Source organism: the organism of the source record quoted next, unplaced genomic scaffold (genome assembly GCF_019419815.1).
Source record: "Pyrus x bretschneideri cultivar Hongxiangsu unplaced genomic scaffold, Pyrus_bretschneideri_v1 Contig50, whole genome shotgun sequence".
Taxonomy (NCBI): domain Eukaryota; kingdom Viridiplantae; phylum Streptophyta; class Magnoliopsida; order Rosales; family Rosaceae; genus Pyrus; species Pyrus x bretschneideri.
This window is the reverse complement of record NW_025999788.1, coordinates 1587635-1611500: the sequence shown is the minus strand read 5'-3', so window position 1 is coordinate 1611500 and position 23866 is coordinate 1587635. Positions and strand designations below refer to the sequence as shown.

Genomic DNA, 23866 nt, shown 5'->3' with positions numbered 1-23866 from the left:
TTGTAAGACTTTGTAATGGCCAAATAAAAAATAGTTTGCTTTTTGGTTTATGTTGTTAAAATTTCAATGTATAATAAATATTATAGTTCGTCTATTTATTAGATAATTGTTAAGTTTTAGTATATGAGAAATGTCAAAAATACTTTTAAAAGTAAGACTCTTCATAGAATCTATGCAACCTCATATTTTTTAACATCTACTCTTCTCATCCTACAAATTAAAGCTACACTTTTTTTTTTTGGAAGCACATCAACCATGCATGAGTAATGATCTGCATCGGGTTCTATTGAGTGATCCCTCCTCATTGAATCAAAACCATGATGCCTTCACCAACCAGCCGAGAATGGCTACAACCGCTCAAAACACCAGTGAAAGTAACAGAATTGGGCTTCACCCTGGAGTCTAAGATTTTTCTGAATAGCAACAAGGCTTCTTCTCCATTCCCATGCATCGAGTTTGCAATGATCATCGTATTCCAAGAAACTGTATCCCTTCTTGGCATCATATCAAAGACCCTCTGAGAAAGTTCCAACTCACCACATTTCGCGTACACAAAAACCAAAGCTGTTGTGGTAGCCAAGTCCTCCATTAAACAATTCCTAAAGATGTAACTGTGCACCTCTTTGCTTGCCCTCAAGCTCACCAAATCTTTGCAAACTGGTATCAAACTAGTAATTGTGATCTGATTGGGCTTAATTCCTGATTTTTGCATCTGTCCGACCATTTTCAGCGCCTGTTCCATCTGCCCATTATTCAAGCACCCACCAATAACAGCATTCCATGAAGCACCATCCAACTTAACAACTTCCTTCTCATCCTATAAAATAAAGTTACACCCTTTTCGCAATCTCTGTTCGAAAAATACGCAGTTAGAAGTACATTCCAGGACACGACATCTCGTTTAGACAATCTATCAAATACCAACTGAGCTTGTTTAATGCTCAGACAACTAGCATAGATATTTACAAGGGCGCTGCTAACGAAAACATTCTCTTCCATTCCATGTCTGACCACAAAATCATGAATCACTCTTCCCAAATTCAAATCTTTCAACTCCGAGCAAGCAGATAGGATTGAAGAAACTGATACTACATTGGGTCTCACTCCATTCAACCCCATCTCGCGAAATGCCTCCAAACCTTGTCTAGGCATCCCACAGTTAACATAACAAGAACACAAAGAGGTCCAAGACACCACATCTTTCACTGACATGGCATCAAAAACCCGTCTCGCCCAATCAACATATTTACATTTTCCAAACGTATCGACCATTGCATTGCCCAAAGAGACATTCGAATGAAACCCAAATCGAATTGAATCATCGTGAAGCTCTTTAGCATTTATAACATCACCAAGAGCAGCACACGCCTTAGCAACTCAGAGAAGGAGAAGATTATCGGGCACAATTCGCCGAGCTCGCGAAGCGTAAAGATTTATGGATTCCTTGAGAACCCATGTCGCGTGTAGCCTGATATGAGCACGGTCCACGCACACAGGTCTGGTTCGGGAATTTGATCGAACAGGCGGCGTGCACGTTGTAAATCGCCGGAATTACTGCATATTTTCAAGAACCTAAGGGTCAGGTGAGGCGGGACGTTGGTGGGTAGCTTTGAAAGCATGTGATATTATTGGTTTAATGGCTTTTGCATCTTGTAATCTGCAGGGAGAAGCTTCGAGTTTGCAAGTGCTTTTGAAAAGCAGTTGAGAAGTACCGTTTCTTCGCGCCAGGCAATAAGCGACAATGACTCTGTTTAGGCATGAAACGACACGCTTCGTGTGATTATTAGCTTTATTTCAGGCATGGAACGACATTCCACCCGATTGCATTTTATATTGATTTGTTTGTTCATTTCCATTTTTGTGAGACTTTGTAATAGCCAAATAAAAAATAGTTTGCTTTTTGGTTTATGTTGTTAAAATTTCAATGTATAATAAATATTATAGTTCGTCTATTTATTAGATAATTGTTAAGTTTTAGTATATGAGAAATGTCAAAAATACTTTTAAAAGTAAGATTCTTCATAGAATCTATGCAACCTCATATTTTTTAAACAATATTATATAATGTTGGCATGAGAATTAAAAAGTGACTTAAAAAATTATTGTGCAACATTACAGGATGAAAATAGAGTGAATAATGTAGAATGAAAATTCAAATACAAAGATTTGAACACGTTTCTTTTTAAAGATTTGAACACGTTTCTTTTTGAGATTTGAACACGTAACCTCCCAAAATAAACTGAAAACAAAATGCAATCAAATGATGATTTGCATAACCCTATGGATGGTCATTTAGTTTTGACACGTAAAAATTTGACATGTGCACAAATATATTATTTATTTATTTTCTCAAATACAAACACATTTTTTTTTATTCAAATACAGACACATTTAATGAATAAACTTGGCACAAAAAGTTGGTTCCCTTCACCCAATGATTTGATTTTCTCGGTAATACTTGCCATCATATTTGAGGTTGGTTTTATTAGCTAATGCTTGAATTCCATATAAGATTTGACATGCTTTACTGGTATTTTGTTTCTTTTGAAGATGAAAGTTATGCTCCCGTTTGTCTCTTTTAAAATTTGACGACTACAAATTTAATGATCATGCGATTTTATTATCCGATTCATTCTATAATTTTCGCTAACTGATAATAAGTGAATTATTGTTTCATGACACTTGGGAGAGAGGCATTTGTCATATGAATTTCTTTGGTAATCCACCATTGGACACGTTATCACTGTTATTATCAGCTGTCAACTTCGTTGGGTCTGAATTGTCAAAAGACCATAACTTTCTCTCCAAACCAAAGTTGGGTTAATTAAGAAACCCAAGTCTTTTGATTTACTTTGATTTTTCTTTGGGGCAATGGTCCATCTTCTCTGCATAATTTTTGTATTAATTACTTTGGACAAAGTGTACAATCTCAGAACAACCATGCAATCATGCAAAGCCTTGAGAAGCTTTTTTATGTGCTTGTTCTTCTTATTCTCCCTTCTAAGAATCTCAGCTGCAACTGCATCGGGCACAATCACTCCGAGTCGATATATAAGAGATGGTGAAACTCTGGTTTCAGTAGTTGGAAGCTATAAACTGGGATTCTTTATCCTTGTCACACACTACTACCGAAAATGAAGATTGGTTGGGACTCAGTTACTGGCTTAGATAGGTATCTCTCAAAGAACTGTCAAGCACCATTACACGTGCCAATTCTTTCGTTGCTGCAAGCCAAACCCTTGTGGCGTTCATTGATTCAAGAACAATTACGACCCTCGAATCACCCACTCTCCTTCTGTACTTTTGCAATTCCGAGTCACTCACTCTACATCTATATTTTTGCAATTTTGAAAATCAAATTAGAGGATTCAAACCTTGCAAAAGAGTTTGTAATCTTAATTTTTCATTAATACAAATATAATTTTGTACATGTGTTATTGTGTCGTCCGTTATAAGAAATTTTGTGGTTATAGTAACTTCTTCTTTCGTTATGAATAAAATCTCCCTTGTACCGTCGAGGTTTCCTAGAAAAAACAAAAACGAATAAACTTGGCACAAAAAGTTGGTTCCCTAGAAAAAACAAAAACGAATAAACTTGGCACAAAAAGTTGGTTCCCTGTACCCCAATGATTTTGATTTTAGTACATACCATCTCATTTGGGGAAGACTTTGGCTTTTTTTTTTTTTTTTTCGTTCAAATTCATTTCCCTTTTAGCTGATGCTTGAATTCCATATAAGATTTGACATGCTTGATAGGTTTTTGCTTCTTTGAAGTTCAAAGATATGGTTATGTGTTTGTCTCTTTTTAAATTCGTTATCCATGAAATTCTATGAGCCGGTTCGTTGTACTAAGTGAATAATTGCTTCATGACAGCTGGAAGAGAAGTATTTGTCATATGAATCCCTTTGGCAATCCACCATTGGAGATGTAACCAATTTTATAATCAGCTGTCAACTTCGTTGAGTCTAAATTGTCAATACTCAATACTCAATGACTTCCTTTCCAAACCAAAGATGTTGGGTCAATTACGAAACCCAAGTCTTTTAATTTACTTTGATTTTTCTTTTTGGGTTCTTCCATTTGATTTTTCTTTTTGGGTTCTTCCATTCCATCTTCTCTGCATAATTTTTGTATTAATTTCTTTGGATAAAAATACAATCTCAGAACACCAATGCAAGCCTTGAGAAGCCTTTTCATGTGATTGTTCTTCTTATTCTCCCTCCTAAGAATCTCAGCTGCAACTGCACCGAGCACAATCACTCCAAGTCGACATATAATAGCTGGCGAAACTTTGGTTTCAGTAGGTGGAAGCTATGAACTGGGATTCTTCAGCCCTGGTAAATCGAAAAGCTGGTACTTGGGAATATGGTACACTCTTTCTACTGATACAGTTGTGTGGGTAGCCAATAGAGAAACACCACTTGGTGATTCTTCGGGACTTCTGAAGCTCACCGAGCAAGGAGTTCTGGTCCTCCTCAATAGCTCAAACAACATTGTGTGGTCATCGAATTCTTCAAGAATCGCAGGGAATCCCGTGTCGCAACTCTTGGATTCTGGAAATCTTGTGGTGCAAGATGAAAACGAAACTAACCCGGATGACTTCTTGTGGCAGAGTTTTGATTATCCTTGTCACACACAACTACCGAAAATGAAGATTGGTTGGGACTCAGTTACTGGTTTAGATAGGTATCTCTCATCTTGGAAGAGCACAGAAGATCCTGCTCCAGGAGAGTTTCTGATACGAATGGATTATCGTGGCTTACCACAAGTTCTTCTTATGAAAGGAGCTAAGATACAGGCTAGACCAGGGTCATGGAATGGCGTTTATTTGACAGGACTAGGATATGGTGTCCGAGAACCAAATCCAATATCTGCTTATAAATTTGTGTTGAACAAGGACGAGGTCTATTTTGAGTACAGCCTCCGAAGCATGTCAGTTTTTTTTCAATTTTTCAGATCATTTTAAGAAAAAGAGCAATTTCAACAAGAGACAGCTACTTGCAATTCTCCTCAGCTCTGCAGCTTTTCTCATGGGAATGCTAATAGTTGGAATAATATTGTACATCCGGAAGAAGAAACTCAGAAATGAAGGTAAGCATTTTCGGACACAATAAAAATGCATTTGATAAGGCAGTATTTAATTTCGATAGTGTAGCTAACTGTTCACATCTTTTTATCCATGCTGAAGAATCTTCTACTATTTCAGGACTCAGACCAAAGGATTGCAGAGAAGAGTACCGTGGAGAAGACGGGGAAGACATGGAGTTACCACTGTTTGACTTGACCACCATAGCTAAAGCCACCAACGGCTTTTCAAACTGCAACAAGCTGGGAGAAGGTGGCTTTGGACCTGTGTACAAGGTAACATAAATTCGTGCAACGAAAATAGCTACATTGCTATACAAAACTCAATTCTTTTCGAAATGGTGGTCCACAGGGTACACTGATAGAAGGAAAAGAAATTGCAGTAAAGAGGCTTTCAAAGAATTCCGGACAAGGAATGAGAGAGTTCAGAACTGAAGTTATACTCATAGCCAGACTTCAGCATCGCAATCTTGTTAAGCTTCTTGGTTGTTGCATTCAAAAAGATGAAAAAATTCTAATATATGAATTCATGCCTAGCAAAAGCTTGGACTTTTATATTTTTGGTATGATCCTTCATTTTCAACCTTATTTACCTAGGATTCAATGTGCCACTGAAATAACAGGCTTAAAGTTTTTTCAGACCAGGAGGGACAAAAATTGCTCGACTGGCCTAAGTGCTTCCACATTATCGGTGGAGTTGCCCGAGGGCTTCTTTATCTTCACCAAGACTCTAGATTAAGGATTATACATCGAGATTTGAAACCTAGCAATATTTTGCTAGATGATAATATGAACCCCAAAATTTCAGACTTCGGCCTGGCTAAAACATTCGGCGGTGAACAAAGTCAGGCCAACACAAATAGAGTGGTTGGAACCTAGTAAGCATGCTTAGACTTGTTTTGTGGTTTATAATTTTCGTTGTTATGCTTTTGAAATTCTTTCTCACTGGTCACTACATATTGATCTGGCAGTGGTTATATGTCTCCGGAATATGCAGCAGATGGAATTTTTTCGATGAAATCTGATGTGTTTAGCTTTGGAGTCATACTGCTCGAGATGTTGAGTAGGAATAAGAACAGGGGATTTCGTCATCCAGATCACGACCACAACCTTCTTGGACATGTAAGTTTAACCAACGAGGTGATGATATTTTACTTTAAAAAGAACAGCGAATTAGACGGTGCTCTTCGAAGCACGTCTTCTAATGACATGCATTTAACAGTATAGATGGTCTGCAGCAAAGCCCCTTTTACATATTAGCCCACTAACATATCATACATGTTTCAATTTGTTTTAAGGCATGGATACGATGGATTCAAGATAAACCACTAGAAGTGATCGATAAGACGTTTTGTGATTCATGCAACATATCTGAAGTGATAAGGTGTCTTCATGTGGGGCTGTTATGTGTGCAAAGAGTACCTGAGGATAGACCAAGAATGTCATCTGTGGTTCTGATGTTGAGCAGTGATGTTGCCTTGCCGACTCCAAAGCAGCCTGGTTTCTACACTGAACGAAGCGTCCCTGAATCACCATCCAGGACGCTTCTATGTTCCGAGAATACTTTCAGCACTACGTTGATAGAACCTCGGTAGATCATCATTGCAGTGCTTGTTAGTCCTTCAATCTACCACCACAAAACGTGTTTGGAAGGTTGACGTGAAGCTTACAGCCTTGGCTGGGAAACAATGAGACCTGCGATTGTAACTCTGCAAGAAAAATATTTATGATTACAAGTTTATCAGTTCCTAAATCAGAATAAAGAAAGGACTTGGGGTTGTTAGGTGGTTGAAGAAAATTTAAGTTATAGCTAAAGTTGTGTTTACTATTTATTGATTTTATTTTATTATTTCATGATAATATAAAATTTATTGAGAAGGAAAGTAGATCCTGCACTTAGGTCTCGTTTGGGTATTTGATCAAGTCGCCGGAATTGACACTCTAAGCCTGGTTCGAGATAGGTGTCTGTCATTTAAGTTTCTTTGGCAATCCTCTATTGGTAGAAAATCTTCAGTGCAGGCATTTGGACCACGTGACCATCTTCCCGCAAACACAAACATCGCACTAAAGTGAGGCAGCCGTACTGAAGTTTCTCTCTACTATCTATTTGAGCATTGTCAACGCCTGTTCGGTCTGCCCATTATTCAAGCACCCACCAATAAAAGCATTCCATGAAGCACCATTCAATTTAACATCTACCCTTCTCATCCTACAAATTAAAGCTACACTTTTTTTTTATTTATTTTTTATTTTTGGGAAGCAAGAAAAAAATATAGTAAAGGGAAAACTCCCGAGGACAACCGTTCCCTACAAAATCAAACTGAAGAGCATGAAGAGCAAATGAAGGAATACGGGATGATCCCAAATATGACAATCAGTAATAAGAAGGCCTTGGTGAGTGAAGGCATTCGCCACAAAGTTAGCCTTTCTAAAAATATGTTTCCAATCAATGCAAGCAAATTTGGTTGCCATCCACTTGATATCTTCAATAATAGGAATCAGATTCCACGGCTTTGCACCCCGGTTCAACACTAACTGAATGATCAACTTAGAGTCTCCTACCATAATCTTTGTATAGCCCTTCCTCTAAGCATAAAGAAGGTCCTCTTTGAGAGCCCTAGTCTCCACTTTAGAAATACTGGCACCGTCAATATTAAAAGCTCCACCGCCGATGAGTTGCCCAATATGATTCCTTAAGACAAATCCCGCTGCAGCCTTGTCCCCAGCCACTGAGCTGTCAAAATTTAGCTTAACATAACTTTGATCCGGAAGGTGCCATTTAATAATCATGGAAATATCATTAGTATTTCTACTTAAACCCTTACAATTGGCTTTAAGATATTGCTCACCCATAGATATAGCCAGTAAAAGTTACACCCTTTTTGCTATCTCTGTTTGAAAAATACGCAGTTAGAGGTGCATTCAAGGACACGACATCATCATCGTGAAGCTCTTTAACATTTCTAATATCACCAAGAGCAGCACACGCCTTAGCAACTGACAAAAGCAGAAGATTATCGGGCACAACTGGCCGAGCTCTGAGCGAATCGTAAAGATTTATGGATTCCTTGAGGAACCCATGTCGCGTGTAGCCTGATATGAGCATGGTCCACGCACGCAGGTCTGGTTCGGGAATTTGATCGAACAGGCGGCGTGCACATTGCAAATCGCCGGAATTACAGTAGATTTTCAAGAGCCTAAGGCTCAGGCTCAGGTGAGGCGGGACGTTGGTGGGTAGTTTTGAAAGCATGTCATATATTGTTTAAATGGCTTTTGCATCTTGTAATATGCAGGGACAAGCTTCGAGTTTTGCAAGTGCTTTTGAAAAGCAGTTGAGAAGTACCGTTTCTTGGCGCCAGGACAGGTAATAGCGGACGACATTCCACCTCGTTGCATTTTATTTTTGTTATTTTTCTTTTTTTGTAAGACTTGGTAATGGCTAAAGCTTAACGAACTTGAGATTGGGATGCCTTCCTTTTCGTCCCGCAATATTTGCATCATGATTCGAATAATTTATTTTTTAGTTTATTTATTTGAAGATCATCTTTATAAAAAATTATTTAAATAAAAAATAGTTTGATTGTCCAGTTAATGTTGTTAACCACAGCAAATGCCCTAGTAATAAGGGCACGGACTGCGGGTTTCCAATAAACAAAAAAATGTGGAGAGGTTATGAGTTTGATGTTCCGAATTGGTGAATCTACTTAACTGTAGCCACGGGCAGAGTGAAATTCCCGATAGCCTCTCTTGGTTCGAAAGGAGTGAATAACTGTGGTTTGTCACCCGTTGTTCTCCTTTTAAAAAAAAAAGTTAACATGGTTAAAATTTCAGTACTTAAAAATAACATAGTTCATCTATTTATTGGATGAGTGTTAAATGACGAAATGAATTCCGTGTTAGTTGATTTTTAGTAGATTTGACATTTATAGAGTGACTTAAAAAATTTACGGTTCAAACCATTATGTCCCATTACAAGATGAATAAGAGAGACGAAATGTGAACAAAAAATTTTCAAATAAGATTGCTAGCATTCCTCTTTAAAATTTGAACACGTGACCTCTCTAAATAAACTAAAAACAAGATGCTATCAAATGATCGTTTGCATAACCTTATGGTTTGAATTTCGACAATTCACCGTGGATGTTATTTACTTTTGACACGTAAAACTTTGACATGTGTACAAATACATTATTTTTTGTTTAAATGGCTTTTCACAGAAGAAATCGATGGCTTTCTTTATCCGGCGTACGTTCTATTGACAAGGCCGCCAAAGATTTTTCCGGAACTGTAGATTTGTGAAAACCTAGTTCAGTTTGGTTGCTTACAAGTTGTAGATATCAGCTTAGAGGGAAGGGTTGAGGTTCGTCATGTATCTGATTGATCTGAGTTGATCTCAAAACTTAGGTCAAACTCGTCAAGAATATCGACTGCTTGGGCCATATTGTGACATGATTCTATACGTAATAGTCTGAATTATATGCTGGACAGACATGAATAGGGGCTTGTTTGACACCTCCAGTGCAGTTGGGCAGTGCTTAGGTTCGAACGCCTCGTCTCCTAGGCCTTTGAAAACCCCGATACCCTATCTTCGCAAAAAAACATAATCATGCTTATTTACGAAGCAAAGAAATTAAATAAGTAAAAGTTTGAAACAGATCTCCGAGTTTTGTTCTTCAAGTAGTGCCCACATGTAGTTTGAAACAGATCTCAGAATAGCTGTTAGACTTAATTTATGAAGAAAACTGAAGAATGCAAGTTCTCTCTAGAATTAAAGCCTTTCATAAAATAATTAGCTTCAAGTAAATAAAGTAAAGAGTCTAGAGCAAAACTTCTTTGTCTTGAACTTGTTCAACGCTGCCCAGTTCCAAAGCCTGAATATATATGTCAATGGTCATAAAGAATGCATCTCCTATTCGTTTTCCTTTCTTCCCTCATCTATCGATCTACACCAAACGATTGAACAGCCTGTCGGAACTGAGTTTCCAAAACTTCTTGGCCCTAGAAACGACTTGGCCATAATCTTTTTGTTTTCCCTCGTTTCTATCCCGGTAAATCCCCAAAGTCGTACTACATAACCAGTCTTTCCACTGTATTCGGACTCACTATGTGTCTCAGGTGCAACTCTTTTAAAACTCTGGCTGCCAGTTCCAGTTCTCCTTCGTGCGCAATCCCTTCCACGAGAATGGTGTAGGTCATTTCGTTAGGAATATGCCCTTTGTCGATCATCATCTAAAAAACCTGGAAGGGCAAGTCTGATCTTCGAGACTTACAGAAACCGAGTATAAGAGCATTGAAATTGTCCGTATCAGGCCTAAGGCTGTTTTCTTCCATTACCTTGAAAATCTCCATGGCCTCATCCAGCATACCCTCCAAACACAATCCTCTGATCAGAGATGAATACGAATAAGAATCAGGAGTGAAACCGTGCTTGGTCATTTCGTACAATATCTGAAACGCTGGAAACGTGTTCCCTTTCCGACATAAGCTTGTGATTACGTTTTTGTACAACTCGTAGCCGGAGCACTTTTGTTTATTGCAGAGGCTTTGAATGATAGAGAATGCCTTTGGCACCAAACCTTCCTCACAGAGCACAGCAATGGCATTGAATGTTCCCTCACTAGGATTACACCGCCGATGAACCATTTGGTCTGGACACATAATAGCACCATCCACGTTCCCCTCTTTGCAGAGATGAGCAACGATCGGATTGTAGCTGGCAGTAAAGATGAAGATGCCAAGTCATAACAACATATGGTTATTAGTTTGTTATAGTTGTGTTGTAAATTATTTTGTTTTGGTTTGTTAGAGAGAGAATAGTCGAAGGCTATATATTAGTGGTTGTATTATTCACTTGTTAACTAATGAGAAACATACTTTTCTTAGTCTCTAAGAAAAGATTTTAGAGAAAGTCTTGAGTTTCTATATGGTATCCTTCGCCTCCTGCTTTTCGGCCTTCTCGATCCTTATCGTCTTTGCTTCGCATCTCTGATTTCTTGATTATCTTCAAGAATTTTCATCTCAGTTGCCATGGCTTCTCCTTCTGATTCATCATCTCAACATGAATCGCTTCAACATCCTGTCCTCAATTCCTCTTCTCAAAACCCTAATTTCACAAATTCGTCAAATTCGTATGCATCTCTTACGATTCAGAACATTGGGAGTATGGTACCAATCAAGCTTAAACACTCCAACTACCTTCCATGGTGTGCACTGTTTGCACCGATTCTTCACTGCTACAAGCTTATTGGAATTGTTAATGGAACTGAGGTGTGTCCACCTTCCTTTCTCCCAGGTCACTCCATCAACCCTGCCTTTGAGCTTTGGTATGAGAAATATTAGAATCTTCTGATCTGGTTAAATTCTACACTTTCTGAAGATGTAATTCCCTTTACTGTTGGTGTATCTTCCTCTAGCGATCTCGGGATCAAGCTTGAGCAACGTTGTGGTGGTGTTTCTGATGCTCATATTCATCAGCTTAGATTTTGTCTCCAAGCCATATAGAAAGGCTCTCAATCTATATCCAATTATCTACAACAGTTGAAAGAGATCTCTGATTCTCTCTCTGCAAATGGAGCACCAATCTCTGATCGCGATTTAATGGCGGTAACACTGGCTAGTTTACCAAATGGGTTCGAATCTTTCATTGATTCACTTATGCTTCATTTTCCCTTCACTTCTTTGGATGAATTACATGGCATTCTTCTCACAAAAGAACTTTCCATGTCTCGTCGCAAGAAGATCTCATCAATTACTTAACCGTTTTAAGCGTTCTCTGTGCAATCACAAGCACCTCTGCTTTTGACTCCACCACCTCAAGCACTTGCCGCTTAAAATCAATTCTTACATCAAAATTCTTCTCAATTTCACTCTAATTGTGGAAGAAACAGCAATCAGGACATCAATTCACCAACAACAATCGTTTTTATCACAATTGTGGTTATCAGGGCAATTTTCGTGGAAATTCTTTAAATCGAGGTTATAATCAAGTGGTTTCGTGGTTCTAATTTCTCTAGAAATCATATCATCTGTCAGATTTGTGGTTCCACCAGTCATGAAGCCATTGATTGCTTCGATTGCATGAATCCTGACATTTTTGAAAGAATTCCACCTGCAAAACTGGCAGCCATGTGTGCACATTACAGCTCCAAACCATCCTCTTCTTGGCTCATTGACTCTAGTGCCACTTCTCATATCACAAATGGCATTGCCAACATCACTTCACCTACATCATACATTGGAGAGGACAAAGTCTACATTGGTGATGGTAAAGGTCCGTTTATACAACATAATGGTTCTTCTTCATTGCATACCTTTAATGCTGCCTTTAAATTGTGCAATGTTCTTCATGTTCCAAAAATGAAGCATAATCTGTTGTCTGCTTATTAGTTTGTTAAAGATAACTACTGTGCATTGACTCTTGATTTTGATGGATCCATTGTAAATGATCATTCTATGGGGAAGACGCTTTTGCAGGGTCCAGTTAAGGATGGTTTTTATCCTTTACAAAGCTCTTTTTCCCCTGGTTTATCCTCCTTCAGCTCTTCTCATGCTCTGGTGAGTGTTCAAGCTCCTATCAGGCTCTGGCACAGTCGGCTAGGCCATCATTCTTCTTCTATATTTTGTAGACTACTATATACTAATAAACTTGCAGTCAAAGGAACAACAACTGTGGATTTCTTTTGCTCTGAGTGTGCTATAACAAAGAATCACAAGTTACCCTTTGGTTCTTCCACATCATGAACTACTCATAACTTAGAATTGTTACATTGTGATTTTTACTCTTCAATAAGTGGATTTAAGTACTATTTCCTCATAGTTGATGATTTCAGCAAGTATAGTTGAATGTTTCCTTTAAAGGTTAAGTCTCAAGTGTATTCTACTTTTGTACTCTTCAAAAACTATGTAGAAAACACAACTGGAAATACAATCAAAACTGTACGTTCTGATTTTGGGGGTGAGTTTACAAGTCTATCTTTTAAATCTTATCTTCAAACTCATGGCATTCTTCATCAATTAAGCTGTCCACACACACCGGAACAAAATGGTTGTGTGGAAAGGAAACATCACCATCTAGTTGAGATAGCTAGAACTTTATTGGTTCAATCCCATGTTCCTCATCAATACTGGGTTGAAGCCTTCACTACTACACTATATCTCATTAACAGATTGCCAATCTCTGGGATTTCACAATCACCTTGGGAATTATTATTTCATACAGTTCCAAATTACTTAAGGCTTAAAGTCTTCGGTTGTTTGTGCTTTCCATGGTTAAAACCTTATGTGTCATCCGAACTTGATAGGAAAAGTAAAAGATGTATTTTCTTGGGATATAGCCTACAACATAAAGGTTGTAGATGTCTAAATGCAGCAACACAAAGGGTTTATATTTCAAGACATGTAGTCTTTGATGAGACTACATTTCCCTTTCATAATTCTCATCACCCTGTGTCTTCTATTTCTACCCCTACATCTCAGCCTATTGATTTGGAGTTTTCTCTACCCTCATACATTTCATCCAATGCTCCATCTTGTGCTTCAACTCTTCATCTAGTTTGTATTGAACCCATCTCCATTGCTTCAATTGTGCCAAGTGATATCACAAAATCTAATGATCTTTCTGTGCAGCAAGTTCCACATATGTAAGAAGATCAAAATGTACACCCCATGATCACAAGGTCTAAGAATGGCATTTATAAACCAAAGGCATTTAGTGCAACTAAACATCCTCTTCCTTCTTCCATTGAAGTGATTCCTACAACATATCTGCAAGCTTTAAAATCTGCAAATTGGAGATTAGCATTGCAAAATGAATTCAATGCTCTTCAGTCTACATGTACTTGGACTATTGTTCCTCTTACATCCTCTCAGAATGTTGTTGGCTGCAAATGAGTATTTAGAATTAAAAAGAACCCTGATGGCTTCATTGAAAGATACAAGGCTCGGTTTGCTGCCAAAGGCTTTCATCAAAATGAAGGTTTAGATTATAAAGAAACTTTCAGCCCTGTAGCTAAACCTATCACCATCAAAATCTTATTAACATTTGTTGTGCAATTCAACTGGTTCCTTAATCAGTTAGATGTTAGAAATGCTTTCCTTCATAGGGATTTAAAAGAAGAAGTGTTCACGGTGCAGCCTCTTGGGTTTCAAGATTCATCTCTTCCAAATCATGTGTGTAAGCTTAAGAAATCTTTGTATGGTCATAAACAAGCCCCTAGGGCTTGATTTGATAAGTTGTTTTAGGCTATCAAATCTCTTGGTTTTACTCAATCATCTTCTGATGCCTCTTTGTTTGTTCTTAAAGTTCCAACCTTGATCATTGTATTGGTTTATGTTGATGATATTCTCATCAGTGGTTCTAATGCTTCTCTCTACCAACAACTTATTCAACAGTAAGTTGGAGAAGCAAGACGAGCTTTCCTCCAACAACACTATAAACTCCCCGAAAGGAATTTGCCATATTAGGCTAAGATCACCAAAATGTAAAGCTTTATGGATCACTTGAGGAACCCATGTATTGTGCAGGCTGACATTAGCACGGTCCATGCACTTAGGTTTGGTTCGGGTATTTAACAGAACCAGGTGGACGATTTGTAAATTGTCGGAATTCAAACTCGAGTTTGGTTCAAGATGCTAATTTGATGGTTAAATTTGATCAAAAGATGTAACTTGTGAAACAAAAGTGAATAATTGCTTTATGATAATGGCGAGAGAGTTGTTTGTCATTTAATCTACTTTGGCAATCCTCTAATAGTAGAAAAAATTCAGTGTAGGCATTTGGACAGCGTGGCCGTCTTCCTTCAAACACAAATATCACACTAAAGCGAGGCAGCCGCACCGAAGTTTCTCCCTATGAGATGTGGTCAAGTTTATCGGTTAGCTGTCAACTTAGTTTATCCTTTCATATAGGCTAACTTTTCAAACCAAGGGACCCAAAGTTAACAAAAAATTAAAACCAAAAAAAAAAAAAAAAAAGCATGGTAAAGGAAAATGACACTTGAAAGAGAATCAAATTTTCTTCTTCCAACTCCTCTGCAGAAATGATGTACAGTTTCACTTGATTTTCTAGTCACTTATTATTTAAGTGACTTGATTTTCGAGTAATCTTGCAACCTCAATATGGCTAGAATAATAATCTTAACTCTGATTGACCAATTACATAATCACTGTTTGGTAAGAATTGTTATGGTGGGACATAAAATATATATAATTATGGTTATGAGTCTCTAGTAACTATATAAGGATTATATCTACTCTCACAATAATTGTTCTTTTATGTACTAAACACTATTCAAAGCAAGAACATATAGTTTGGAGAGAGTGAAAACATTCTTATACATGCGCCGATTGCTCTTCTACATATAAGTTAAATGTAATTTGTTTATTTAATTATGGATTTATTAAATCTATGATCCTAATATCTTTGTTGTTGTGATTTGAGAATATGTCTTACATAATCTTCAATTAACACACAGTGTTTGTTTCAATTTTTTTTAAGGCATGGACACTATGGATTCAAGATAAACAACTTAAACTAATCGATAAGACACTTTTTGATTCGTGTAAACATATCTGAAGCTGTAAGGTGTCTGCATGTGGGACTGTTATGTGCAGTTAATGACATGGAAATTAAATAAATAGAAAATTATTGAGGTGGCAATTGATCTAAGCACCTTAATCAAATCTTTAAAAAGGATGAATGTTTAATCTAACAACTATAGAAAAGATGTAGGGCATTCTAATTTTCCCTAAGTTTTATTACTTTTTGTCCTAATGATGAGGAATTACTTTAATTAATTATTATTATTTTTTTATAGAAAGAGTCATTAAAACGTAGGAGTTTAAAGGACCGGGAAAATAAAATTTCCTAAATTGTAGGCAATTAGTTACAAGGTGAAGTGAAGATGCCTTTAAACAAATTATATGTAATTTAAAAAATAGAAAAATGGTGATGTGGCAATTGGTCAAGGCCTCTTAATCAAATCTTAAAAAGGAACCAATGTTTGATCTAAAATGTATTGAAAAAATGCAGGGATTCTAATTTCTCCTATATATTATGTAAGTGTAATGCTGGCACAAGGCGGCAGTAGGCCCCAGGTGATCCAATTGGTCTTTAAAAAAGGATTTGGATCTCATCCAGATTCAAATTGTAGAGATCTTAGGAGTTCTTACATCCTAACCGTTTATCGTACATCGTACGGTGTCGCATCCCAGCCCGAGGCGGATCACTTCCCGGGCCCGCTCCACCACCGTAGCACGATATTGTCCGCTTTGGGCTTACCATTCCCTCACGGTTTTGTTTTTGGGAACTCACGAGCAACTTCCCAGTGGGTCACCCATCATGGGATTGCTCTAGCCCCCTTCTCGCTTAACTTCAGAGTTCCGATAGAACCTGAAGCCAGTGAGCTCCCAAAAGGCCTCGTGCTAGGTAGGGATTGGAACATACATATAAGGATCACTCCCCTGGGCGATGTGGGATGTCACAATCCACCCCCCCTTAGGGGCCCGACGTCCTCGTCGGCACACACGCAACCAGGGTTAGGCTCAGATACCAAATTGTCGCATCCCGACCCGAGGCGGATCACTTCCCGAACCCGCTCCACCACCGTAGCACGATATTGTCCGCTTTGGGCTTACCATTCCCTTACGGTTTTGTTTTTGGGAACTCACGAGCAACTTCCCAGTGGGTCACCCATCATGGGATTGCTCTAGCCCCCTTCTCGCTTAACTTCAGAGTTCCGATAGAACTCGAAGCCAGTGAGCTCCCAAAAGGCCTCGTGCTAGGTAGGGATTAGAATATACATATAAGGATCACTCCCCTGGGCAATGTGGGATGTCACATACGGTCATAAATTATTTTAAATTTATTTATTTAAAATTAAACACAAATAGTATTTAAAGAAAATTGACCGCACGATGTACGATGAATGGTCATGATGTGAGGATCTCTAGGATTCCCATAAAGAGGATTTGGAGAGGATCCTCATCCTTTCAAAAATGCACAAATTGATATCAACATTCGACATAGTGGCAAAAAAATAAAAATACATTTGTCATATGAGACTTCAAGTCACATCTCCTACACATGACAAACACATATTTACGGTGCGCTTCGAAATGGGGACATTTGTAGGCATCGAAATTTTGATGAAGTAAATGTTGCCAACAAATTAAGTTTTTGACATGTCAGGATTTACATGGCATATGTCACGTGTCTCACAAATTATACACGTGGCTCATGATTTATTAAAAAACCTAACTAGTCACGCGTCAACATTTGGCATAGCTAGATAAAGATGAAATGTGAAAGACAATTTGATTAAATATTATTTGATGGGTTCAAGTCACAAATCAAGCCCAAAGCAAGGGTCAATCCATTCGTCAATTAATCAGGCCCAAGTCAAATCAAGCCCACATCAAGATTTGAAGAGTTTATAAGTATGATGATCCAAGACAAAGGAGACTAAAAAAACATATTTTTCACACTCGATGCTCAAGCCTCCAAGCGCTCTCAAATACTTAGAAGACTCAGAAAGTTTTTTGCTTTTTTTGCCACACTCTCAAAGAACTGTCAAGCACCATTACACGTGCCAATTCTTTCGTTGCTGCAAGCCAAACCCTTGTGGCGTTCATTGATTCAAGAACAATTACGACCCTCGAATCACCCACTCTCCATCTATACTTTTGCAATTCCGAGTCACTCACACTACATCTATATTTTTGCAATTTTGAAAATCAAGTTAGAGGATTCAAACCTTGCAAAAGAGTTTGTAATCTTAATTTTTCATTAATACAAATATAATTTTGTACATGTGTTGTTGTGTCGTCCGTTATAAGAAATTTTGTGGTTATAGTAACTTCTTCTTTCGTTATGAATAAAATCTCCCTCGTACCGTCGAGGTTTCCTAGAAAAAACAAAAACGAATAAACTTGGCACAAAAAGTTGGTTCCCTGTACCCCAATGATTTTGATTTTAGTACATACCATCTCATTTGAGGAAGACTTTGGCTTTTTTTTTTTTTGGTTCAAATTCATTTCCCTTTTAGCTGATGCTTGAATTCCATATAAGATTTGACATGCTTGATAGGTTTTTGCTTCTTTGAAGTTCAAAGATATGGTTATGTGTTTGTCTTTTTTTAAATTCGTCGTCCATGAAATTCTATGAGGCGGTTCGTTGTATAATTTCTGCTGAGACTAAGTGAATAATTGCTTCATGACAGCTGGGAGAGAAGTATTTGTCATATGAATCCCTTTGGCAATCCACCATTGGAGATGTAATCAATTTTATAATCAGCTGTCAACTTCGTTGAGTCTAAATTGTCAGTACTCAATACTCAATGACTTCCTTTCCAAACCAAAGATGTCGGGTCAATTACGAAACCCAAGTCTTTTAATTTACTTTGATTTTTCTTTTTGGGTTCTTCCATTCCATCTTCTCTGCATAATTTTTGTATTAATTTCTTTGGATAAAAATACAATCTCAGAACACCAATGCAAGCCTTGAGAAGCCTTTTCATGTGCTTGTTCTTCTTATTCTCCCTCCTAATAATCTCAGCTGCAACTGCACTGAGCACAATCACTCCAAGTCGACATATAATAGCTGGCGAAACTTTGGTTTCAGTAGGTGGAAGCTATGAACTGGGATTCTTCAGCCCTGGTAAATCGAAAAGCTGGTACTTGGGAATATGGTACACTGCTTCTACTGATACAGTTGTGTGGGTAGCCAATAGAGAAACACCACTTGGTGATGCTTCGGGATTTTTGAAGCTCACGGAGCAAGGAGTTCTAGTCCTTCTCAATAGCTCAAATAGCATTGTGTGGTCATCTAATTCTTCAAGAATTGCAGGGAATCCAGTATTGCAACTCTTGGATTCTGGAAATCTTGTGGTGCAAGATGGAAACAAAACTAACCCGGATAACTTCTTGTGGCAGAGTTTTGATTATCCTTGTGACACATTCCTACCGGAAATGAAGATTGGTTGGGACTTGGTTACCGGTTTAGATAGGTATCTCTCTTCTTGGAAGAGCACAGAAGATCCTGCTCCAGGAGATTTTTTGTTACGAATGGATTATCGTGGCTTACCACAAGTTCTTCTTATGAAGGGAGCTAAGATAAAGGGTAGAGCAGGGTCATGGAATGGCCTTTATTTGACAGGACAAGGATATGGTGTCAGAGAACCAAATCCAGTATCTGGGTATGAATTTGTGTTGAACAAGGATGACGTCTATTATGAGTACAGGCTCCGAAACATGTCATTGTTCTCGAGATTTGTATTAAACCCATCAGGGGGCACAGAGCGGTTCACATGGGTGTACCAAACACAGAGTTGGGAATTTGCCTTTACATTCCAAGCAGATTTTTGTGAAAGTTATGCCTTGTGTGGTCCATTTTCTAGTTGCAGTATCAATAATAACGCTCCGATATGTGCATGCTTGAAGGGATTTGTAGCAAAATCTTCGAAAGATGGGAATTTGGGATATTGGTCAGATGGATGTGTTCGAAGGACTCCGTTGGCCTGCAGCGATGGAGATGGCTTCATAAAGTACAGTGGGATTAAATTGCCAGACACATCAACCTCATGGTTTGATAAAAGCATGAGTCTTAAGGAATGCAAGGGATTATGTTTGGGAAACTGCTCATGTACTGCGTGTGCAAATCTAGACATCAGGGAGGGAGGAAGTGGCTGCGTGCTTTGGTTTGATAACCTCACCGATATGAAAGAATTCACTCCCGGTGGTGGTCAAGACCTCTATATACGGGTGGCAGCTTCAGAACTAGGTACGTCTTTGACCTTTATCTGCAGTACGCAAAGTAGGGCTTAAATAAGTCAGTGTTAAAATCACAGTTATTGCAACACTACAAGATGACATGAAAAGTTTGTTTTAATACGGATATTTCAGATCATGCTAAGAAAAAGAGCAATTTCAACAAGAGACAGCTACTAGCAATTCTCCTCAGCTCCGCAGTTTTTCTCATGGGAATTCTACTTGTTGGATTAAGATTGTACATACGGAAGAAGAAACTCAGAAATGAAGGTAACTAACTATGTTCGGACACATTAAAAATGCCTTAGGTTAGTTAGTATTTAATTTCAATAGTGTAGTAAACTGTTCACATCTTTTTATCCATGCTGAAGAGATTCCTACTATTTTAGGATTCAGAAGAAAGGATTGCAGAGAAGAGCACCTTGGAGAAGACAGGGAAGACATGGAGTTACCACTATTTGACTTGACCACCATAGCTAACGCCACTAACAATTTTTCAAGCTGCAACAAGCTGGGAGAAGGTGGCTTTGGACCTGTGTACAAGGTAACATAAATTCATGCAACGAAAATTAGCTATATTGCTATACCAAATTTAAGTCTTTTCGAAATGATGGTCCACAGGGTACACTGATAGGAGGAAAGGAAATTGCAGTAAAGAGGCTTTCAAAGAATTCCGGACAAGGAGTGAGAGAGTTCAAAACTGAAGTTATACTCATAGCCAGACTTCAGCATCGCAATCTTGTTAAGCTTCTCGGTTGTTGCATTCAAAAAGACGAAAAAATTCTAATATATGAATTCATGCCCAACAAAAGCTTGGACTTTTATATTTTTGGTATGATCCTTTATTTTCAACCTTATTTACCTAGGATTCGATGTGCCATTGAAATAACAGGTTTAAAGTTATTTCAGATCAGGAGGGACAAAGTTTGCTCGACTGGCCTAAGTGCTTCCAAATTATTGGTGGAGTTGCTCGAGGGCTTCTTTATCTTCACCAAGACTCTAGATTAAGGATTATACATCGAGATCTAAAACCTGGCAATATTTTGCTAGATGATAATATGAACTCCAAGATTTCAGACTTTGGCCTGGCTAAAACATTTGGCGGTGATCAAAGTCATGCCAACACAAATAGAGTGGTTGGAACCTAGTAAGCATGCTTAGACTTCTTTTGTGGTTTATAATTTTCATTGTTCTGCTTTTGAAATTCTTTCTCATTGGTCACTGCATATTGATCTGGCAGTGGTTATATGTCTCCAGAATATGCAGCAGATGGAATTTTTTCAATGAAATCTGATGTGTTTAGCTTTGGAGTCATACTGCTCGAGATGTTGAGTAGGAAGAAGAACAGGGGATTTTGTCATCCGGATCACGTTCACAACCTTCTTGGACATGTAAGTTTAACCAACGAGGTGATGATATTTTACTTTAAAAAGAATAGTGAATTAGACGGTGCTCTTCGAAGCACGTCTTCTAATGACATGCATTTAACAGTATAGAAGGTCTGCAGCAAAGCCTCTTTTACATATTAGCCCACTAACATATCATACATGTTTCAATTTGTTTTTAAGGCATGGATACGATGGATTCAAGATAAACCACTAGAACTGATCGATAAGACGTTTTGTGATTCATGCAACATATCTGATGTGATAAGGTGTCTTCATGTGGGGCTGTTATGTGTGCAAAGAGTACCTGAGGATAGACCAAGCATGTCATCTGTGGTTCTGATGTTGAGCAGTGATGTTGCCTTGCCGCCTCCAAAGCAGCCTGGTTTCTACACTGAACAAAGCATCCCTGAATCACCATCAAGGACGCTTCTATGTTCAAAGAATACTTTCAGCACTACGTTGATAGAACCTCGGTAGATCATCATTGCGGTGCTTGTTAGCCCTTCAATCTACCATCACAAAACGTTTTCGGAATGTTGACATGAAGCTTATAGTCTTATCTGGGAAACAATAAGACATGCGATTATAACTTTGCAAGAAATATATTTATGATTACAAGTTTAGTAGTTCCTAAATTACAAAAGAAAGGATTTGGGCTTGTTGGGTTGTTGAAGAAAATTTAAGTTATAGTTAAAGTTGTGTTTATTATTTATTTATTTTATTTTATTATTTCTTAATAAGATAATTTCTTTGAGAAGGAAAGTAGATCATGCATAAGTACCAGGAAGTTGGAGAAGCAAGACGAGCCTTCCTCCAACAACACTATAAACTCCCCGAAAGGAATTTGCCATATTAGGCTAAGATCACCAAAATGTAAAGCTCTATGGATCACTTGAGGAACCCATGTAGCCTGCGGGCTGACATTAGCACGGTCCATGCACTTAGGTTTGGTTCGGGTATTTGACTGAACCAAATGGGTGATTTGTAAATCGCTGGAATTCAAACTCGAGTTTGGTTTGAGACATTAATTTGATGGTTAGATTTGATCAAAACATGTAACTTGTGAAACAAAAGTGAATAATTGCTTCATGATACTGGGGAGAGAGTTGTTTGTCATTTAAGCTTCTTTGGCAATCCTCTATTAGTAGAAAAAATTCAGTGCAGGCATTTGGACCGCATGGCCGTCTTCCTTCAAACACAAATATCACGCTAAAGTGAGGCAGACGCACTGAAGTTTCTCTCCATGAGAAGTGATCAAGTTTATCGGCTGGCTGTCTACTGTGTTTATCCTTTGATATACACTAACTTTTCAAACCAAGGGACCCAAAGTTAACAAAAAAAAAAAACATGGTAAAGGAAAAAGACACTTGAAAGAGAGTCAAATTTTCTTCTTCCAACTCCTCTGCAGAAATGATGTACAGTTTCGCTTGATTTACTAGTAACTTATTATTTAAGTGACTTGATTTCCGAGTAATCTTGCAACCTCAATATGGCTAGAATAATAGTCTTTAGCTCTTATTGACCAATTACATAATCACTGTTTGGTAAGACTTGTTATGGTGAGACATAAAATATATAATTGTGGTTATGAGTATCTCTCATTTTATAATAGGCTTGATTGAGAGATATCGTAGCAACTATACAAGGATTGTCTCTGCTCTCATAATAATCGTTCTTTTATGTACTAAACACTATTCATAGCAAGAACATATAGTTTGGAGAGAGTGAAAACATTCTTATACATGCGCCAAATCCTCTTCTACATATAAGTTAAATGTAATTCGTTTATTTAATTATTGGTTTATTAAATCTATGATTCTAATGTCTTTGTTGTTGTGGTTTGAGAATATGTCTTACATAATCTTCAATTAACACACAGTATTTGTTTCAATTTTTTTTTAAGGCATGGACACTATGGATTCAAGATAAACAACTTGAACTGATCGATAAGACGCTTTTTGATTCGTGCAAACATATCTGAAGCTGTAAGGTGTCTGCATGTGCGGCTGTTATGTGTGCAAAGAGTACCTGAGGATAGACCAAGCATGGCATCTGCAGTCCTACAATGAACGAAGTGTCCCCGAATCACAATCAAGGATACAATTAACAAGAAAATGTTTGAATTGTGAATAATGTAAGATAAAATATCATGGAGAAGGAAAGTAGTTCATGCTTAAACAACACATATAGGAGGTTGGAGAAGCAAGACGAACATTTATCCAACAACAATGAAATATGAAGGTTTTCCAAACCAAACACACGCAACTGTCAATTTGTAACCCAAAGCATGGAAGCCGGTGGGCAACTTCATTGACTTTTGGCAACAAATATGGATAAATGCAGCTTGATCACAGCGGCAACGCAACTTGTCGTCACAGCGACATGGCAACTTCTTGTCACAGCGGCATCGCAGTCTGTTGTCACAACAGCATCGAAGTTTGTCGGCGCAACGGCATCGAAGTGGCATCATTCCGTGTAATGTTTTCTCATTTAAGCATCGGTGGTACTCCCCTTTAGTTAGGAACTAGAGTGACTAATTTTTTCAACTAAATTTTGTAAATCATATGATTTGTAGTTGATGATTTGAATATTACTAAATGTTGATTAACATGCTTATTTCTTATGTATG

General features: G+C 37.9%; 4 protein-coding genes, 1 long non-coding RNA gene and 1 pseudogene across 6 annotated transcripts; 3 read left to right on the top strand and 3 right to left on the bottom strand.

Moving 5' to 3' along the window:
• Window positions 1–170: 170 nt before the first annotated feature.
• LOC125470546 lies at window positions 171–1804 on the bottom strand (annotated as a pseudogene).
• Window positions 1805–3134: 1330 nt separating this feature from the next.
• Window positions 3135–4967, top strand: LOC125470545 (G-type lectin S-receptor-like serine/threonine-protein kinase At4g27290). Its single transcript, XM_048569772.1, has 2 exons — window positions 3135–3172; window positions 4229–4967. Exons 1-2 carry the CDS (start codon window positions 3135–3137, stop codon window positions 4965–4967), a joined length of 777 nt encoding a protein of 258 aa, XP_048425729.1.
• Window positions 4921–7003, top strand: LOC108867568 (G-type lectin S-receptor-like serine/threonine-protein kinase SD1-1). Its single transcript, XM_048569861.1, has 6 exons — window positions 4921–5092; window positions 5208–5362; window positions 5439–5649; window positions 5727–5964; window positions 6058–6208; window positions 6385–7003. The coding sequence occupies exons 1-6, from the start codon at window positions 5032–5034 to the stop codon at window positions 6679–6681; spliced, it is 1113 nt and encodes a 370-aa protein (XP_048425818.1). The 5' UTR covers window positions 4921–5031; the 3' UTR covers window positions 6682–7003.
• LOC125470575 lies at window positions 5123–6642 on the bottom strand. Its single transcript, XR_007252873.1, has 2 exons — window positions 6509–6642; window positions 5123–5351 (listed from the first exon to the last, which is right to left on the bottom strand). It is a non-coding gene; the product is annotated as an uncharacterized LOC125470575 (long non-coding RNA).
• A 176-nt stretch (window positions 7004–7179) lies between the features above and the next one.
• On the bottom strand, window positions 7180–8687 carry LOC125470571 (pentatricopeptide repeat-containing protein At3g53360, mitochondrial-like). Its single transcript, XM_048569862.1, has 2 exons — window positions 7936–8687; window positions 7180–7820 (listed from the first exon to the last, which is right to left on the bottom strand). The coding sequence occupies exons 1-2, from the start codon at window positions 8334–8336 to the stop codon at window positions 7673–7675; spliced, it is 549 nt and encodes a 182-aa protein (XP_048425819.1). The 5' UTR covers window positions 8337–8687; the 3' UTR covers window positions 7180–7672.
• Window positions 8688–18446: 9759 nt separating this feature from the next.
• LOC103952044 (G-type lectin S-receptor-like serine/threonine-protein kinase At4g27290) lies at window positions 18447–21953 on the top strand. 2 transcript variants are annotated; one of them, XM_048569859.1, is made up of 7 exons: window positions 18451–19862; window positions 19985–20119; window positions 20239–20393; window positions 20471–20681; window positions 20759–20996; window positions 21090–21240; window positions 21418–21953. In XM_048569859.1, exons 1-7 carry the CDS (start codon window positions 18575–18577, stop codon window positions 21712–21714), a joined length of 2475 nt encoding a protein of 824 aa, XP_048425816.1. In that variant the 5' UTR covers window positions 18451–18574; the 3' UTR covers window positions 21715–21953. The 2 variants fall into 2 exon arrangements, with proteins under 2 accessions (XP_048425817.1, XP_048425816.1); XM_048569860.1 differs by lacking the exon at window positions 21418–21953 and having other exon boundaries at window positions 18447–19862; window positions 21107–21241.
• The last annotated feature ends 1913 nt before the right edge of the window (window positions 21954–23866 follow it).

Excerpts from the sequence above, each read along its gene's own strand:
- LOC125470571 (XM_048569862.1), bottom strand. The coding sequence starts at position 8,336 with ATGCTTTCAAAACTACCCACCAACGTCCCGCCTCACCTGAGCCTGAGC. Across the intron at positions 7,821-7,935 it reads TTTACTGGCTATATCTATGG|CTCAGTGGCTGGGGACAAGG; the intron begins GTGAGCAATATC and ends AAATTTTGACAG.
- LOC108867568 (XM_048569861.1), top strand. The coding sequence starts at position 5,032 with ATGGGAATGCTAATAGTTGGAATAATATTGTACATCCGGAAGAAGAAA. Across the intron at positions 5,650-5,726 it reads CTTGGACTTTTATATTTTTG|ACCAGGAGGGACAAAAATTG; the intron begins GTATGATCCTTC and ends AAGTTTTTTCAG. Across the intron at positions 5,965-6,057 it reads AATAGAGTGGTTGGAACCTA|TGGTTATATGTCTCCGGAAT; the intron begins GTAAGCATGCTT and ends TTGATCTGGCAG.
- LOC125470545 (XM_048569772.1), top strand. The coding sequence starts at position 3,135 with ATGAAGATTGGTTGGGACTCAGTTACTGGCTTAGATAG. Across the intron at positions 3,173-4,228 it reads TCAGTTACTGGCTTAGATAG|AATCTCAGCTGCAACTGCAC; the intron begins GTATCTCTCAAA and ends CTCCCTCCTAAG.
- LOC103952044 (XM_048569859.1), top strand. The coding sequence starts at position 18,575 with ATGCAAGCCTTGAGAAGCCTTTTCATGTGCTTGTTCTTCTTATTCTCC. Across the intron at positions 19,863-19,984 it reads GGTGGCAGCTTCAGAACTAG|ATCATGCTAAGAAAAAGAGC; the intron begins GTACGTCTTTGA and ends CGGATATTTCAG. Across the intron at positions 20,394-20,470 it reads GCTTTGGACCTGTGTACAAG|GGTACACTGATAGGAGGAAA; the intron begins GTAACATAAATT and ends GATGGTCCACAG.